The sequence below is a fragment of the Camelus bactrianus genome, chromosome 14, assembly GCF_048773025.1.
Source record: "Camelus bactrianus isolate YW-2024 breed Bactrian camel chromosome 14, ASM4877302v1, whole genome shotgun sequence".
Classification (NCBI taxonomy): domain Eukaryota; kingdom Metazoa; phylum Chordata; class Mammalia; order Artiodactyla; family Camelidae; genus Camelus; species Camelus bactrianus.
In genome coordinates this window covers 25,083,946-25,104,407 of record NC_133552.1, presented here as the reverse complement: position 1 = coordinate 25,104,407, position 20,462 = coordinate 25,083,946, and the positions used below count along the sequence as shown (strand labels likewise).

General features: G+C 38.9%; 1 protein-coding gene across 4 annotated transcripts in view; it reads right to left on the bottom strand.

Annotated features, from left to right (window-relative positions):
- The window catches only part of PCDH17 (protocadherin 17), a 98,367-nt gene extending 78,338 nt beyond the window's left edge, over positions 1 to 20,029 (bottom strand). For 2 of the 4 annotated variants that reach the window (XM_074378259.1, XM_074378258.1), the window contains exon 1: positions 15,011 to 20,029. In XM_074378259.1, the coding sequence (XP_074234360.1) occupies positions 15,011 to 17,587 (2,577 nt within the window). In that variant the 5' untranslated portion in view covers positions 17,588 to 20,029. The remainder of the gene's footprint in view (positions 1 to 15,010) is intronic. The other 2 variants (XM_074378256.1, XM_074378257.1) reach the window with 2 other exon arrangements.
- Between the last annotated feature and the right edge of the window lie 433 nt (positions 20,030 to 20,462).

The window sequence follows — 20,462 nt, the reverse complement described above, 5'->3', positions numbered from 1 at the left end:
GGCCAGGACATCACAAATATGAAATGGTGCACCTCGTAGCTTTAGTGCATAAATAGCTCAAACTGAAAGCGTAACAATGAGCTCTCCATCTATTATCACAGAACCAATAAATAAGCATAATGAAAATCATGACACATTATTACGTTACTCTGCATTGCCTCTCTTCATTAAAAAAGAAAGGATGAGTGCATTTGAAATAATTTCACATGTCAAATGACATGTAAGGCCTTGCAAGTGAGAGGATGCTGGAAGGAATATTTGTAAAAGGTAGATGTTTGGTCCAAGGTGGCTGAGATCAAGGTTAGGGTAAGAAGTATGAGGACTCTGAGTAGTCACGACTTCACAACAAAATGGCAGAGGCAGAGTATCCACAAAATTTACATCCTTCACCCTCGCCAAGTGTCTTCTCATATTTAGAAGTCAACAAAATACTCGTTAAAAATCTTTAGAAAAGAGCTTCCCTATCAATTAGCCCTTAAACAGATTCGACTTTTTCAGTTTCCATGCTGATTTAATATCCTAGATCATATTTACAGCACTAGCTTGTGCATCAGAAAGATTTGAATCCTATTAATGGAGATAAATGGTGCCAAAATAATCAGCTTCATACTTAACAAGTTTCCAAGTATTTGGAAAAGCTGAGAAATGGGATTATAAGGTTAAGCTATGTACATCTGGCTCGTAACTATATAAATATTTCTGAAATTTGATCTCATGGGCTGAAGAAACACCTGTCTAATCACAATTCTTTTCCAAGTTACATGAACTTCAGTGAACAGAGCAGCACACAAAAGCCGACATGAAATCATGATCAATTTCCATAATGTACTCTTCGTGTTAGGCATGTAATTTTATCATACATCACCCCTCTGAGCGAAGGCATATTTTAGGAAGGTTCTTTGATATCATACTCATGTTGGTGAAAAGGGTTGGGGAGTGCCAAAAATTTTGAAATTAAGGGTAATCACCTGAAATGCTAAATACTGCTTTTTTTCTTATGTCATGGTAGATGATTTTAGTGTAACTGGATGTTGTAAACATAAATGTAGTGTAATATGGACCCAGGAATCATTAATGAGAAGCAGGAGTTTGTGAATGAAACAACAGTAAAAAGTTTACTGGTCCTTCTAGTTAATAGAAACCTTAATGAAGTGGAACAGTTGTTGCTTTAACCAGATACAGGATTAAATAACTATGCTGCCTCTTTGTCAAATATATGCCAGCCCATTAAGCCTGATTTTCTTTTTTGAAATTTTGTTCAAGAAGGCAATTGGGTTAAAAATGTACAGAATGTGGCTCTTATTCAATTAACTTCAAATGTCCAACTTGAAAACATAGACTTTGGAACTGTGATCCAAAATGGTAGCTAAAGGTCAATGAATCAAATTTCCAATCATATTTCCTGGGAGCAGATGGATGTAATAAAACCTAATGATTGAATTTTAAATGCTTTCATGCACCTTTTATCTGTTTCCCAACATGTTGACTGTACCTTAATGCTCTAACAAGATAATAGGTTTATTACAATTAACCAACTGAAATGATATCTCCATTTTCCAATTATTCATATCATATTACCTGGGGATATTGAATCAGAGCTCCTTCCTACTCCTACCTCAAGTGCCTTTCCATCAGCATCCCACACTTCCACCAAACAAAACCCAAACTATAATGTCATTAAATAACAGATGTGTCCATGGAGATTTAATTTCTCTATTTAAATGATGAGTATTTAAAATAAAGCTCAAATTCACTGAGGCTTAAATTTCAAATGAAAATTATTTTAATAAATGTGTTGACTAAGTTTTACCATACATTTCCTTTCCTTATGTTACGATCTGGCATGTTAGTCTATTTCTCTGACCTGCATAGGCATAAACATATAAAGAAGATTTATCAAGAGGTAAAAAACTAAGCATTCTATTTTCGGGAGTGGCAGATGGAGAATTCTATCTCTACTATACCTCAATAGAGCACAGTCCTGCCTGAAGAACAAAAAGAGGGAATCATGTGGAGAGGTTTATTTTATTGTTTTTATATAAAAAGAAAATCAACACTTTACTTCTTAAAATATATTCTCAAGTCTCGATGAGAGAAAATCTAAGAAGCTTTTGAGTTTTAACTAAATACACATTAAGGTTCTTGTCTACTACATGCATTTCAATAATGCTAAACATAATATTATTCAATTCAACCTATCTGAAATCTAACCCACCCCTATCTAGCTCCACTCTGTAAAATCAACTATGTGAATCTCATGTCCAAAATCACGTAGAGTCTGCTCTCCATGTCCTCAGGTTCCACATCCTCCAATTCATCCTCAGAAGGAAAATATTAAGGGAAAAATATTCCATAAATTTCCAAAAAGCAAAATTTGAATTTCCTGCACTCTGGCAACTATTTACTTAGCATTTACATTGTATTCACAACTATTTACAGAACGTTTACATTGCATTTGGTATTTTAAGTATCTAGAGGTGATTTAAAGCATATGAGAGAATGTGTGTAGGTTATATGCAAATACAGTGCATAAGGGACTTGAGCATTCTCTGATTTTGTAATCCTCTGGGGTCCTGGAACATATGCCCCACAGATACCAAGGGACAACTGTATAGTTAAATATTAATCTGGTGATAAACACTAGTATATATACCCAAATTTTAAAATATACATTTGTTATATGTAAATGTGCAACGTTCTTAAGGTGTCCCTGTAAAAATATATTTTCTCAATATCACAAAAAAAGAGAGCAGAGGGCAAAGATAAGAAAATAGTTAGAACAGGTCAGTATATAAGGCATAAATACTAATTCCCTTCCATTTGCTTCACTCAAATTGTGTTTTGATAATACTTTTCAAATATTGAAATAACTTTTTGAAATGTTTAAACAAATGATTCATGTGTTTAGATTATATGGTTTTAAGTGAAGGCTAACTAAATTCATAAAAACTGGTATATTTTGCAAAACATTCACATTTTTACCAACATTATTAGGAAGTCACATTTCCACATTTGTCAGCCTTATTCTTTTTTTTTTCAAAGCATGTATGCTGGTTCAAGAAAAAGCACATTCTGAGATATGAGTATAATTCAGACAGATTATGAAATATTGCAGGCCCAGCCTCTGATCGACTGACTGTGTCTGAGGGAATAACTATATGCCCCTGACACAGGGGCCTTTTGTAGTGACATGAATTCAAGACTCAGTCTGGCTTCCCACATGGAGAGAGCAGCACTGATGGCTGATGGGACTTCTTCCCCAAATGTTACATATTCCAGGGTGAATTTACAGATGGACTTGAACTACAGTGTTCAGATAATTGTGGAGATAAATGGCCCCATTGAGCACTTGTTATTTGTAGTCTAATCTTATATAATATTTGCACTATTAATCTTTCAGAAAGTCTTTCTTTTCTTTATGAATGGAAATTGACAATGAATCCTAAACTTCTTAGGTTCGTATTTCTATGCTCTTTTCTATTATTTTTGTCCGTCATTTTGAATCTCAGCTACACTGGCAACTGAGGATAATTAAATTTTTAATATGGTTTGAAAGCTCATTCTGTTTGAAGCCTTTATTCTACCAAGCCTCCTTATTTTTGATATGGATTTTGCAATCAACAATTAAAATTCAGATAAATAGTAATTAAGTCCTAGAATAGCTGAAAAGTAGTAAAGTATTTCAATTAGGAGCTCTTTAAATTATTTCATTATTTTTTCTTGAATTAATGATTATAGATTGAATAACTGCAGGTCGTGGATATATTTTAAATGATACTGAAATGGGCAACATACTGTTTATATGAATGCTTAGCTTGTGTTTACTCGAGATGTGCATGAAAATTCTTATCACCTTCATGAGATAGCTTCTGAAATTTTGAGAAGTTTTGTAAGTCGGGTTATTATTATTACATACATTTGATAACTGCCCATGGTAATTTTCTTTTTCCATTATCAGATGGCAAATGGTTGGGGTCAAAGTGATAAATTCATAATAAGAATTATATATCAACAAATACAAATAAATGTATTCCCCAAATTACCATTTATGGTTTATTTATAATTTCATTTCATTAAAAAATCATAGAAAAATAAGTATATTTTTTAATTTCATGACAAGTCTCCATAAATATAATTATCTTAATATTAATTAAAACATAGAAAAAAGGATCATATCAGTTTAATTTACTGGAGCTGTATGATTTTTAAAGCCTTAACATAAGACATAACTGAACTGCATAGTTTCAATACTTCATAAACCATACCAAGTAACAGAACAAAAGATGAAAGATATGCTACTAGTAGTACTATTTTTTTCTTGATATACTATGTATAAACTTTGGATTTATGTATAAATATGTATACACACACAGATTTATAAATACATTAAAAATTCTGTGAAAGCATTATGCTCATAATTGTGAAACTTGATCACCTGGTTTTTTTTTTGTTCATGAATTGCTAATATTATCTTTAGAACTATAAAGGAATTTTCATCGTAGTTATTAAAAAGATAGAAACTATAAATAAAAATTGTTATATGTGCCACCTTCAAATAAATTATTTACCAACAGATTGTTATTTCAGTATGTTCTTATGAATAATATCTTAGATTGTGACTTCAGTAACTTGTAGGCTTGAATCCAAGTTCCAGCTCATATCTGATCAGGATCATAGAACATTACAAATAATTCATATTTTTAAGTGCCCACTATGTATTAGAAACTATGCTAGGTTCTCTCAACTACAGTAACAAAGATGGATGTGGTCACTGTCTCACTATCCCCAAGCATTTTCCTATATACATGGCTTTGTGCCAAATGACTAATAAAGAATTACAACACTGACCCAGAGTTTTAAAACTGTTCAGAATTAATAACATTAATTATTTTGTATGTAGATCAATTAGACCTTTATTATGAATGGAGTTTACATACCACAACCAAAAGAAGGAATGAAAGGAAATTGATCAAGTGGTAAATCTCCTGTTAGCCATCCAGTCTCCATATTTCTATGGTGACTCTTTAAAATTCTTATGCATTGAGTAGCTTTAGGATCAAACATAGAATAAAAATACTTCCATTGACTTCTGTCGATTAGCTATTATTTTACATTTCAAAGGACTGCACTTTTCTTTCTACCTGCTAGTGAAAGTCCTGATTTCTGAACACTGACAAATGGTCCTACTACTATTTACTTCAAACTTAACCAAGCAACAGGGAAGTGTGGTGGGAAATATTGCCTACTCCTTTGCTGAGACATTACATGTCAATGTTTCACCTAAGGCAAAATTTAATGGCTGACTTGTGGGTCTTCATTTCTAGAGATTTATTATGGAAACACTGGCATAACCTTTAACCAGAGCAAACAGAGCATCTCTAATAGGCAGGCGGCACCAAACCTAAAAATGCACAAGGAACAGAAAGATCCTGGCAGAAATTAATCTGCCATTTTCACACATCTGCCCAAGGGAAGTATTGTAATTGCAAAAATTTACTCTAAGACTGCTGAGACTCATAGTAATTATGTTTCTCTCTTTCTTTTTTTTTTTTTTTTTTTATAGAAATAGCCACAGGTGGTAACAAATTGGGTTTTGAGATGGGGAATGGGGCATGCATTCTAACCCAAATTACTATGTAATTGTCTTGATTATAAAAAATTGTGGAAAGTCTATTGCTCAAAATCAGGGGGGAAAAAGGGTCTCCTTAAATGTATTCCCTGTCTTTTAGTTTCTCCTCACTTAGGCATATTGCTTCATTTGTTAGTATTGGCATATCTGATATCAGGGCCACACTGCAGAATAGGCTTTTGTCAAGAACGCCCACAAAAGCCTGTAGGTTGGATTTTTTTAAGTGGGACAGTTCTCTTATTTCCTATTTTAGCATCATCTAGGGATAAACAGTAGCTTTCCTAGAAGTTCCAGGATCTGGAATTTTAGCTAATAATTACTATCCATGCATCTGCAAACACTAAAAAGGCAAGGTTATACAATTGTCAGTCTATGTGTTATATTAAATTATTTCCTAGTTTTCACATCATACTTGCTCTCAATAATCCTGTGTCTTAATCTGTATTTGCATTAATGCATTACCACCAACATATTTTCATTGTTTCTAAAATTACAAATGCATTCCATGTGTACCATGCCAAGTAACAGTCTTGTGTAGCTTTTCTTATAAATCAGAAATTTCCAATTGAATCAACCAAGATTAAAATGAGATGAAGCATTGGTTTTAAAACAAAAAGAAAAAAGTCATTCATATTTCACAAGGTCATGCAAAGCTAAAAATAATAATAAAAATAAAGCAGTCAAGTGTCTTGCTTTGAAACTTTGTGAAAGCAAGTTTGCATGTAATCTTTAATTCTGTCTTAATGGGGGTGTTAATAATGATATACAGTTGATTTCTCTTTCATTTTGCATGACTTATAACTCCTCTTATTCACCTTCTTAATGCAATAAGTTGATTGGGCTAAACAATTTTTAAATAGAATCAAAACTGCCAAAGCAAAATAGAATTTTTTTGCCCCAAGAAGACACTGAACACAATTCACTAATATTTAGACAATACTCTGGTTTTCTTTTTTTTTGCTGACAGAACTACTGAAATCAAAGCAAATTATTTTTCAAGTTGCTCAGAAAGTTTTATGACTAATTTTCATTTAAAGATGTATCAGTAAGCAATTATCAAATTTGAACCAGAACAAATCCTATTTTGAGGCTAATTCCTGTTTTTCCAAAATATTGTTGCTAGCATTCTTTCTCAGTAAACTTTGTTAAGATTTTAAGCATATTATTTCTTGAACATTCTAAATTCTTACTGTTACCTTACCTACTGAAGTGAGGGCATCAGTAAAAGTACATTTTGGCCACTTTATACTGCAAGTTAGATAATTCTTCTCACGGTAATCATAGGTGAATTGCTTTTATAAATATCAGCTCTGGAAATGCAATTGCTTTGGTGTTGTGAGAAAAGCAAAACAGCACACATCTATCAAGTATGCAGTCCTAAAATAACCTCAGTATATCCTGGTAAAATATGCTGTGTGTAAAATAAAATGAAGAGTAAAGATATTTATATTGGGGTCTGTGAAGAGAAGAGGAATAGTATATCTTAAGGGTGAAAACTTATATTTTAAGCTTCAAAAGTGATACAAATGTTCGTACTGCAACTAAATACAAATTTAAGAAATTTTCTAAGACACTGATAGTCTTAAATTGGAATACAAAAATAAAAATGAAATTTTGACCTCATGAACATTTCTGCCTACAATAAAGTAACTGTTGCTTTTCTGCTTTAATAATAATAAAAAAAAAGCTACTGAAATTTAGGGTAAGTGTCTGTACTTCAATTTGAATTTTTATCAAATTGGAGGACATGAAAATTCTACATATAACTCAATCATTGCTTAGCAATAGTTATTAAAGATTCAGGTAAAAATACTATAAAAAGTATACTAATTAATGACTTATGCTTAAATTACGATTTTTAAAAGTTATCACCAAAAGATGCTAAAGAAAACATACCAAGGTTGTTGGAAGGAAATTAGTTACTTAAGTTACATTATAAGCTAAATGTTATTTTAAAATATATATGCTATCAAAATAGTATTAGAAACTTTGAGAATGTAAAGTCATGATCTACATTATGTATTAATATAATTTACAAACATGTATCCAGTGTTTCTTAAAAACAGTACATATCTACAAAACAATTATGAATGTGTAGCTTTGAAAAGTTGAAATAGAGTTTTAATGCTCACACTTTCATATTCCACAAAGGCTGCTTTTAGCTGATAAAGGAAGTAAACAAGAAATTGTTCTTAAAATGGTCCCTTTAATGTGTTCCACTAATTAAAAATCAGTCAAAAACATTGCAAGTCTAAAAAATAATAAATACTGCTCAGACAGGGTGTATTCCACCAAACAGAAGCTTACAAGATTCTATTTATCTTTACTTGGCCTATTTTTTACCCAACATGGACATGGTTCATGACTATTTTATCGAATAGAAACATAAAGTAAATAACTCAGGTCTTTAAGTATTTCAAAATGACTGAAATAAAATGCATTTATAATACCATCAAATTATTTGAATATATTCCATTCCCCTAATCAGACCAAAGTCTATTTATGTAGATGAGTTAACATCTAAAAGTCTCATTTATCCAACCTGTATTTATCCTTTGATCACAAAGCTTGTTAACTTAAACGGTCTTTTATTGTTACGATTCGTTTCCTCATAATTATGCTGTTTAACTGCCTTATTTTTTGAATAAATATATGCAAACGTGCCAATCATATTTAGCACAGTTATGCTAGATGCTCAATGAACTGTAAGAGTCATTTCACTACAATAAAACTCCCTGGAATAGATCCAGGGCAGAGCCTACAAATACCAGTAATCAGAATGTCACTAGGACCAGAACAGACAAATAAAAGTATGTTACATGTATATCAATAGATTCTCTCAAACACTGTCTGAAACCAATTTTACAATCACTGGAAGAACATGGTGCACACAAGTGAAAAATGCCATCCACACTGCAACAATTTTGCATCTATATTTTGCTATAGCTTTTTTTTTTTTTTTTGCTTTAACTTAAAAGTATTGAATTGATACTTCTGCAGTAGCAAGGACAGAAGAGAGCAAGCTTCTTAGTCACAGCAGGGAATGTTGATGTCATTAAGGACTACTTTATTATAGATAATTTATTTCAGAAGATCAAAGGCTAGCAATCTATCACTGTCAAAGCTAGTGGTGAAAGCTATGACTAACTGTAAGATACTGTGTGCCAATGAAGGGAATTCTTGTCAACTTCTCCTTAGGTAAAATAGGTTGACAATAGATCAGTGTAGGTCTAATGAAGATTTAAAAGTGTTTTGTACGTGGGTGGCAGAAGTCACACTAACTTCAAATTGATAGGCAAAATGATCTTCCTGCTATTCTCTAACAAATATACAGTCATTGGTTGAAGGAATTCAGTACAAAAAAAAAAAAAAGTTTCCCTAATGGCTTTACTAAAATATGGCTTTAAGATAATGCCCTGAGGGATTTATTAAACAGAAGCATCACTGAGGGGAATACATTCTGGAGCAATGACTAATATCATAATTAGCAGGTGCATTTGTAAGAATTTACCCACTATTGAATGTATTACAAGACTTCTCAGCAGAGGGGAGTTAAGTTTCACTTCCTAACTGGCATGAATCTAGTTCTAGTGGCTTCACCTTCCTCCTGTGGTTTCATCATCAAGCTCCCAGTGTACATTCTCACAATGCCTCCAGCCATCCCACCATCCTCCCGAAAGAATCCGAAATTTGGATGAGATTTTTTTCCTCTAAATCTACATAAACGCCAATGTACTGTCTACTGAAGGCCAGCTGTTTCCTAACTACTCTGCTCTGGAATGACTGGCTCTACTTTAAGGAACTTCAAAATGTTTGAAGCTTTTAGACAGTAAGGTCATCAAGTTTTAACCTACTTTCAAAGAAAAATAAAGGTTTGAGTTCACTCTTAAAAAGAGGAGAACCACCTTTAAACTAAAAAAGTAGAAAAATGGGCTAATATTTGTGCTTGAGTTATACATTATACTGAAAATATAAAGACATTTATACATGTATACCCATACTTTACTTTTGCCAGGAAGTTTTATTGTTCACATTTTCATAAATATGGGCAGAGCCAGCCTTCACTGCAGTAAATGCATGTAAACCCTTATTAATCCCAAAAAATGGTATATTCTTAATTTATATCTTTTATATTTATAAATACATGTCTACTGCATTATATCACATAAGCAGCGCTAACAGTGAAAAATTTGAAACCTGATAACGGTAGTGAAACATGACACGGTATAAATATTATATTTTTAAACAGTATCAAATATTTATCTGGAGATTTTTAAGTTTTTTTTTCTTTAAAAATATGTATATTTCTTAGTCCATTAATAGAGGTGATATCTGGGATCATTTTAAGAATAATTTATTTATTTTAACCTTATATATAAACATGCATCTATGCACCATAAAAGTAAATAATATTATTATAACATCAACTTTATTGAGAAAAGTTTCTGGAAAATATGTTTTATTTTATTTTAATTTTGGGGTCTGTCTTGATCAATATAGTTACAGGCAATAGATAGTGTTTTAGAACATGTAAATTTTTTTTCTTGACTAAAAAGTATGTTCAAGCACTTGAGATAGGAATTTTAAGGCATACTTTTCTACAATCTGATATTTTTCATGAATCGCATACAGCCTTAAATAACATGAAGATGACAAGAATAAAATTCCAAAGTCCTCTGTGCAGATTTATATATGACAATATTTATTGAAATTATAAAATTCTCATAGAACTCAATTAAATTTATATAACTCACTCAAATAACTTAAGTAAAATTAAAAATTATTGTATTCCTACATTTTTAAAAGATTGATGATTATCATCTCAGTGTAAGGATGATAAAGTATTATCCAGCTAATATTTTAGAAATGTCACTGGAAACTAAAAAGCTAATGGATAAAGAAGTTATTATATTATGAGTAGTTAAATCAAATAGTATTAAAAATGAGATTCTGAGCTTTCTAGTTCATATAGTAAAAATTATACCTTTTGTATTTTCATTTACTATAAAAGAGAAATGCACACATTTCTGTTGGAGCTGTGATTTTCATGAGTACACGCAAAACTAAGAATAAAAGTAAGAATATATTAAAAATGATGTTAATAATTTGGATTTTAAACTCCTCTCCAAAGAAATTCAAAACACCTTAATCGCTGATTATCTTTTTAAGTTTATTCCTACTTTATTTGTGCTACTTTTAATATATGGTAAAACAGAAAAATACATTTTATGATTGTGTACTCCTGTTAATCTGGAGTAAAAATACATCTTATCTTATAAGAAACTTCAAAAGGCAAATGGACAAGACAGTCCTAAAGGCCTGCAGTGAGAAAGGGATATTCCCTTCCTACTCAGTCCACAAAAACCCCTATGAATAGAGACAGATATACATCAAGTTTATGGAAACAAATGCATATAACTAATCAAAACGTACCGTTTTATAATAATATTGCAAAAAAAATTTTTTTAATTGTAAGTGAAAAAAATTGTCGGCATACTTGTGTTTGTTACTGAAATCATTAATATACTAGAGTATGAAGTTTTGAAGATTGTGGTCTTGAGAACTCATCTGAGTCCCAAGTCAAGAATCTCTTGTGTTAGAGAAGCAGGAATAAAGACAGGTAACAGTTAATGTCTCTAGTAAAGGTATACTTTTTTCCTTTTACCCTTTCATTCTAAAATACTTAATTTCCTGTCGACACTATGATACTTTAGTCCTCTATGCCTCTATCTCATTTTTACATATTTGGATTGACTGTAAGCATTTACCATCTGTTTAATTCACTTTTATTGAAGAGACCACGCAGGTATAGCAAAAGGATTTCCTCTGCCAGCATAAAGAACCTAAAGTCAACCCCAATGCGAATCTTTTAAAATTGAACTGTAAAACACTGTGTAAGAATGTATTCCTTTGAAAAATTTATTTTAGTACATCTTATTCTGCTGGCTCAGTATATTTTCTTCTATGATAGCATATTAAAATGACTTGTAGTCATGCTCAAAAAAAAAAGTCTGAAAACACAGATGTTCAAACAAAACTGGTAATTCTCCCACCAATGAGAAGTCCCCAGCTTCCTCCCTCTTCTCAGCTAGGCCTTCGTTGAAAACACCTGTTGAAAAGTTACCCTAAGATTTAACAAATGATTCTTGCCAAGCCACAATCAGCAGTTACTCGTGACAATTATTAATGATCTCTACTTGATTTTAGATTTTCATACTAACACATGAAATAATTCACATGGAAGTTGCTCCTATGAACAGTGTTTTTTTTTTTTTTATATAGATTTGTTGTAATGATCTATTTGCCTTACCTATGACAAGGTCTTTGTTCCTATTTTTCAAAATCACTTTCGTAGCTTTAAAATAAATAAAATATTCCATTATAACAATGTTGTATTATGATTCACACTATTGAGGGTACTTTCATCACTAGCCAATTGTTTAAACACTTCATAGACTGACTTGACTTGGGCTGAGAAACTTGGTGAAAACGTCTCTTCTCACAAACCATTCTTTCTACACAAGCTTACGTGATTATTCTGCATCCATTTCCAATAAAAATATTCTTATGCCCAAGAACCTAGAGATCTTAACCGTAGCATTTTAGACCCTGTGACTCATACAAAATCTTTTGAGAAATTTTAATTTGAGTTGTAACATGAGTCTTATAAATCCTAAAGTTCCTAAATTTCATATCACCACTCTCAACCAGTGTATTTCAAAACAGCTATGATATTATTTTCATTCCATCAGTAGAAATCACTGGGAACATTCTAACCAGCACAGATGCTGGAAAATCAAAATAACCTAGACCTAGTAGATTTAAGTCCAACTGCACTCTGTGGATTAAAATTCTTTCAGAAATACACATGAAATTAATAGTGTGTTTCTTCAGCAGGCTGTGTTAAATACACTTTAATAAATGCACTTGAAACAAGATTGTGGGATACCTGAACACTTTAATTTGAGCATGTCACTTCAGCACAAAGTGTTTGCAGCATACTAGTTTAAAAAAGAAAGGAAAAATGAAAGGTCACTGTAATCAATTTCCTTTGTTCTCCATAATAAGCATTGAGAAAAACCTGACACATTTAAAAGGAAATTAACCTATTAGGAATTTTAAAAGTATCCTTTATAGGACTGCAAAAACTCAATAGGAAAAATTAAATAAATAAAGAGCCTGTTTTAACATTGTGTACTGAGGATATTTCCAGGGCAGGAACAGTATGGGAAACTGAACCACTGTGAGAAAAAAAAAAAAAAATCAAGAAAAACTTCTTCTGTGTCTTTATGGCTTGAGTTAAGATTCGGGAAGAAACGGAATAGCAAGGAAGTTTGTCTCCTTTGTTTTCTCTTCAAATTCTCTCTCTCCCTTCGTGTGTGTGTGTGTGTGTGTGTGTGTGTATGTGTGTGTGTGGTTTTCTTTGGCTCAAGTTTTACTGCTAATGAGAGGAATCATCATCACCATTATCCATCCCTTGGGCAGTGATCAGCTTCAAGAATATGGTGTAAACACAGTATAGGGATGCCTGCCCGCCACCCCCCTAAAACCTCCTGAATACTTCCATCCAAGATTGTTTCTCACTAATCTGACCAGGAATCAGGTTTGCTGAGAATTCTACTGTACAGACTTCGTTTTTACTGCACTCTAAATATGAATTCAATTCATAGTACTTGAAGTAGAAGAATAAACATTAGCCCTCTGTGATATCTTTGTAACTGTCAATGGTAAAAATGTAAGAAAGATATGTAACATATGTGTATTTATCAAATGACTACCATAGATCTAGAAATGTGTATTAACATATCTTCCTCTAAAGAAATTATCATAAATACCAGTTTTACACAGATTTTCAGACAAACTACAGTTTTTTTATGGGAGGAATTTCTTGTTCAGTTTTATATAGAACTCCAAAAAAACCATGATTACTGGTGTATAGCAAACACTGTAAAAAGTGGGATATTAATACTACAACTGATACTTCAGTATTCAGTCTCCCGTCAAGTACAACAGTCTGATCTACAAGGACATAATACTATTATAGAAAATATTTTGCTAAGTTTTAGTATTTGTTATACTTATGTTAGAAATTTAGAGATTATGAACTTTTACTATTCTGTTTGAATAATAAAAACATTACTGAATCAAGAGTCATTAAAAGGAGTTTGCTCTTTCAAAGCATAAAACTCTGAACAAATTATTTTCATTTGCCCCAAACTAATCTTTCTCTCAAAATGTCACTTTTAGTTAAACTCAATTGTGCATTTCAAGTATTGCTCATTCAGAGTAATCTGTAGCAACACACATTCATAATAAGCAAGAATTAAGTTTTTCCATGACACAACTCAATAGTGGATGAAAGAAACTAGGCAGTGACTAGACAGACACTATACAGGCACCTGCTGTTGTTAAGAGTCTAGTGTCCATGCTGGGTCAGTGAGGTTTTTTTTTTTCATATGTCAATAACTTTAAATTATACTATCTAATATATATCATGTAGATATGATGAAATTACACACAGTATGAAAACTAAATGCATCCTGGAATTATTTTTGGCACAAGTGCCTTTTGTGCAAATTTGCCTCCTGTTTTCAACAGCACAGAGTGAGTCTGCCGTTCTAGTATACTCTTAATCCCTCATTGATTCCAGGAAACAATACATCAGGAAAATCACAAAACAGATTTAAACTTTTCACAGAGACTTACTAGTCATTCTCCAGGGCCTAATATTTTCTCAAACTTTTCTAAGACCTTCAGAGCATAATTCACATTTCCAAAGCTTAAGCTACACTAATGCATTACGCTGCAGTTTCAGGTGAAGAATAAATGAGATTCACATCCTTTAAAACACTTTTGAAATATAAAACTGATTTTTAGGGGTTGTGAAAACTTAGCTCCAATTGATTCAGGCTCTGGAATTCTGACTGGTTGCTATGTTGTACTTCAAGTGGTTAACTTCTTGATAGTTGAGTGAACATTTCTTTTGGCGTCAGATTGTTTTAATGAACTTAAAGTAAATTAACTAAAACAGTATTTTTTCTACACTACGAATCCTTTTTTGGGGGGAAAGAAATGCAAACCAACAAATAAAGTAAAATAAACTATGAATACTTAACATTGGTAACATTTTAAAACCTCTAAAAATAAACTTTAAAATGTAAGAAAAGTAAGACATTTACATCTTGTAGATTTTAGCCTACATGGGAAGGGTTATGTATAGAATATCTTCTACACACAGTGGCAAAAGTTAAAATCATTTTCACTTAAAAAAAATTCCCCTCTCACTGCTGCTGGCAGTGTGGAGTGCCCTGTTCCAAAGATTTCAGGACAGCTCCCAACCAGCAAGAAAGTGAAGTTCCAGTTAGGCTAAAAGTCTCCTACCTGAATTATGGACATCCGAGTGGCCGGGGTCTCGCTCGCATTAGTCCCTTGTCCGGTGAAGCTGGTGTGGCAGCCCGCGTGCCCCTGAGGGACAGTCAGGTTGTTGGAGGCCGGTTTGAGATACATCACCTCCGACCTGGGCGAGCTGAGGGGCAGGCGGGTCTGGTAGTCGAAGTACATAGGGGAGGTAGCCAGGGAGGGGCTGCTCACCACGTTCATGACGTTCATGGCGTTCCTCTCCTCCACCTCGCTCTGCACCAGCATGATATCATTTTTGTTGATCTTCTTCTTCTTGCCCTTGCCCCCGCCCAGCTGCGGGTGGCTGTACTCGGCGATGCGGCAGTTGTAAGTGCGGATCTCCTTGTTCTCGCGCTTGCACTTGACGGCGATGGTGATCATGGCCGCCAGGAGGATGATGGAGATAGTGCTCAGAGTCACGATGAGCGGCAGCGACATGTCCCAGTGGTGCTGCTCGCCGTTCACCCGGGGCACCCCCTCGGGCAGGGAGCCGCTCACCGAGCGAATGATGAGCTTGGCCACTGCGGACAGGGTGGGCTTGCCGTGGTCAGTCACCTTCACCACCAGCTCCACCACCGGCGTCACGTCCTCCCAGAAGGGGTGAAGCGTGCGAATCTCGCCGCTGGACGGATCGATTTCAAACAGGTGGTCGTCGTTACCATCTACGATCTCGTAGGTGAGGCGCCCGCTCTCGCCGAAGTCGCTGTCAAGGGCGCGCACGGTGCTCACCAGGTAGCCCAGCCCAGCGTTCCGCGGCACCTGCAGTTCAGCCGTGTCGTTCTGCAGCGTGGGCAGCACGATCACCGGAGCGTTATCATTCACGTCTAGCACAGTCACCCTAACAGTGGCGTTGCTCTCCAAGTGCGCGGGCGCGCCGGAGTCCTTAGCGAGCACCTTGAACTCAAAAGCTTTGGTCTGCTCATAGTTAAAGGAGCGCAGGGCGTAGATGGCTCCGTTGGTGGGGTTCACAGACACATAGGTGTAGATGGACACGTCGCCGATGTGCGAGGGCAGGATGGAGTAGGACACTGTGCCGTTTTGGCCCAGGTCGGGGTCCTGGGCGAGCACAGAGCCCAGGTACTCTCCTGGGATGTTGTTCTCGTGCACCTGCAGCACATAGAGTCCCTTGGTGAAACGAGGAGGGTTGTCATTCTCGTCCAAAATCTTGACGGCGAACGACTTGGTGGAGTTGAGTGGAGGAGAGCCCCCGTCCCGCGCCACAATTGTCACGTTGTACTCGTCTTGTGTCTCGCGGTCCAGCGGGCGGTCAGTCACCACGGTGTAGAAGTTGTCGTAGTTCTCCTCCAGCTTGAAGGGCACAGAACCTCCCGGCCCGCCCAGGCCGCCGCCGCCGCCCGCCCCTCCTCCGCCCAGGACCCTGCACTGCAGCTGCCCGTTTTTGCCAGAGTCTCGGTCAGTGACCCGCACCAGGGCGATGACGGTGCCGGGCGGGGCGGCCTCGCTCAGCGCCCCCTGGCGCACGGAGACGAAACCGATGGACGGCGCGTTGTCGTTGCGGTCGATGAGCTTGACAGTGACCTTGCAATGGGCCGGGATGGGGTTGGGACCCATGTCTCGGGCCTGCACGTCGATCTCCAGCATCCCATTCTCCTCATAGTCCAGGTTGCCCTTGACACGGATCAGGCCGGTCTTGGGGTCAATGGAGAAGAGCTCCCGCACGCGGTCGGGCACATAGCTGCTGAAGGAGTAGATCACTTCGCCGTTGGGACCCTCGTCGGCGTCGGTGGCGTTCAGGTCAATGACCACGGTGCCCAGCGGGGCGTTCTCGGGCAGCTCTACCAGGTAGGAGGGCGCCTCGAAGACCGGGCTGTTGTCGTTAGAGTCAATCACTTTCACGTTGATCTGCACGGTGGCGGAGCGCGGCGGCTCGCCGCCATCCAGGGCGGTCAGAACGAGCGTGTGGTGGTTCTGCTGCTCGCGGTCCAGTGCCTTCTGGATAACTAGCTCTGGGAACTTGGTGCCGTCGCCGCGGGACTTGACGTCCAGCGCGAAGAGGCCGTGGTCGTCGCGCGTAAGCAGATAGGTGCGGAGCCCGTTCTCACCCGCGTCCGGGTCGTGCGCGCTGGTGAGAGGGAAGCGGGTGCCGGGGGCCGCGTTCTCGGAGATGTCCATCTCAATCTGGTCGGAGGGGAAGGACGGAGCATTGTCGTTGATGTCCTGGATCTCCACCTTGATCATGCAGATCTCCTTGTCGTTGGCAAACACCTCGAGGGACAGCTGGCACTTGGCATTGTGGCGGCACAGGGACTCGCGGTCGATGCGCTGCTTGGTGTAGAGGAGCCCGCTGTCGGCGTCCACGTCCAGGAGGTGCGGCGCCGAGTTCTCCAGCACCCGGTAGCTACCCGACTTGCTGCGCCCGCCGCCGCCGCCGCCGCCGCCGCGCTCTGCGGGCGGAAGCCCAGGCTGCAGTCGAGCATCCTTGCCGATGTTGCCGATCACCGTGCCGGCCCCTTGCTCCTCCGGTACGGAGTAGTTCAGGTTTTTGAGCGTCAGGGCAGGGGCCCATAGGAGGAAACAGCAACAGATGGAAAGGTACATCCCAGACCGGTGGGGTGTCGGCAGAAGCAGCCGGACTGGAGGGGCGAATGGATGGGTGCGCGCCAGCTTGGGGCAGTGTTCGCGCGCGACGCGAACCTCAAGTCTGTGGGTCCTTCCTTCCTTCCGCTCCCGGGCTGCGGCACCGGGCGGTCTCTCCTTATTCCTCTCAAGTTCCCCGAACCTGTTGATCTACAGCATCCGCACTGGGCGAGAAGCAGCAGCGCAGCGGAGCCGCAGGGGCACTGAGCAAGGCGGAGGCTCCCTGCGGCTGGGGGCGAGCCCGGGGCTTTGTCTCTCCCGCCGGGACTTCGGGCGACTCAAACTTGAGCAATGAGACCAGCGATAAGAAGGAAATAGCGTCTGGGAAGGATGATAATGAGCTAAAGAATCCGTAGGTTTTCCTCGCTCCCGCTAGGGCGCTGCAAATCCACTTCTGCCTTTTGCCTCCGGAATACTCTTCACATCGGGTGGGGGAGGGAGCGGGGAGGTGTGTCTTCAGGCAGATCGGAAAGTGAAATCCTTACTTGTTTCTCGCCTCCTGTGATGAAATTGATGGGGATGAGGAACAACGAAGAGAGTCAGATATATTTTCAAGCTTCCCCGGAGCCCTGTGAAATGTCTGCTTGCTTCGCGGGCTGGACTGTTTTCAGGCAGTGTTTTGCTGCATTTAGAGATCTAATCTTGCATTGCCGGCTGAGGCAGCGGCGGCGGCGGACTGCATCTCCCAGCCAAGATTTTTTTTTTTTTTCCTCTCTCTCTCTCTCTCCCTCTTCTTTCCGAGCAGCCAAAGGGAGGGGAGGAAATGCAGCGCAAAGAACTAGTGTCCCGATTTGTAGTTTCCTCCCTCTCCCAGGCTCCTCCCTCTCTTCCTCGGAAAAGGCTTTCCCCCAAGCCAAGAAAGCCACAGTCTGATCAGCGTTTGTGGTGTGAGTCTACTGGGAGGAGAAAAATATATAGATATATCTCCGCCTCTGTTCGTAGAACACACTCTGTGATTTCTCTACGCCAAGCCAGTAGCCGCCGCTACCATCCCATTCTCTCCCCGCGAGCCAGGACTTCTCTAGCTGCAGTTTAATTCCAGTTTTCTTTTCTTCCCAGACGAAAGGAAATCAACAGGCAACTCATGGTTGGATGTGCAGATTTGAAAGGGGAGGGGGAGGCGGAATAAAAAGGAAGGGGGAGCCACCCTCCCAGTGCTCGCACACACACTCTCCCTGTCTCTCGTTAGAAGGGAAACAGTCTCTGCATTCACAGGGCTGGGCTGTCAAGTGCCTCTCTTTTCTTTCTATTCAGCATCTCCTTCCAATGGCCCTGCCTCCCAGTCCTCTTCATCTAGAAAGGAAAACCTTGGCGAGAAATAAAAGTGGTGAATATTTGAAGCGAATGAAGTGCGGGATTTTTTTTTTTTTGCTTCAATTTTTTCTATAGTAGGAGGAGTGGGCTGGATGAAAGGAACACATCAAGGTTTGGCGTGATGCATTCTGCAGTCTCGCTCATACAGTCCGGGCGACTCGCTAGGGCAGCGGGCGAGGGGCTGCGGCCTCAGCGGTCCAGCCTGGGGCGCCCACCCCGGGGAGCTGCCGCCCGGGGGATGTTAGGCACAGGTCTGTCTACACATTATTTCGAGTTCTCGAAGCGCCTCGACATACGGGAATGACACATCCAGAAATGCAGGTGTTCCGATCTGCCCGATGAGTCAGAAGCAGCGGAACGAATCGTATTCACTCTCGCCTCATGGTCCTCCCTTCACAGACATTAGTTGTGGCTTCTTTCTAACGCTTTCTCTGACTCACTCTACAGAAAGAAAAGCCAGATTCATGTTTTGGTGAAAAAGGAAAAAAAAAAAAAAAGCGAGAGAAGGGGAGGGAGGGAAGGAGGAAGGTGAAGCTGAACCCAGCAGCACTTTTACTCTACCTCTTTCTGCCGGAGTCCGAGGCTCTGGAAAACAAGGCGTCTGTTTTGCTAGGTGTGTGTATTTATTTTTTAAAACCTTTCCTTTTGGTTAGGCGTGAGGAACCCACAAATCTTTCAGAGTCTTAGGAAAAAAAGAAAAAAAATCAGGATTACAATGACTGTTCAAAGCTTAGCCCCGCGTCACAGTTCACGGTTTTCCCCAGTGTTCTCTATTCACAAAGTCCAGCACCGGCGTGCGTAGTTAATTGTGCAGTCCGTTGTGGAGGGTTTTTTTTTTTCCTCCTTTTCTGTCACGGGTGGTCTCTTTCAGTCTGGTGCCTGTCAGGATCAGCTCACAGCCTGCGAAAGACGTGCGGATTTCAAAGCAAATAAATCCATCTCCGCAAGCAAAGCTTCGGTGGAAATGAAAAGGTGAAAATTCAACAGTTGGAGTAGCGTCTCCCCAGCCGCCCTCCGCGCTGCCGCATCCGCCGGGCTCGCAGTCCCCGCTCTCTCCCCAGCGCCTCTTACTGACTGACTCTATTCACCTCACGCCGCCGCTTAAACATTGATACTGATTCCCTGCCAGCCAATCCGCGTGAGGAGCAAGGCCCTGCCCCCCTCGGCCCGCGCCCAATGGAAGGCGGAGGAGAGACTGGCGGGGGCGGAGCCCGAAGCCCCAGAGCTTCCGAGCCATTGATTAGATCAGTTAGATGGGAGACCCGTCGGGCTAGTGGAGCCCTGCGCTCCGCCTTGGCGGCGGCGCCAAGGGCCTCGCCGCAGGGTCTCCCGAGTCCTTAACTACCAGGAGAAGCGCCTCCACCGTCTTCCTCTGGAAAAGACAGAATTAAAAAAAAAAAAGTTTGACAGCAATTTATTTATTTTTTTATCCAATGTACACGGAAACTGGAATCACAGCGTGCTTGCAGAATAAGGTAGCTGCAGTCTTCCTTCGGTATACACACACACACACACACACAGA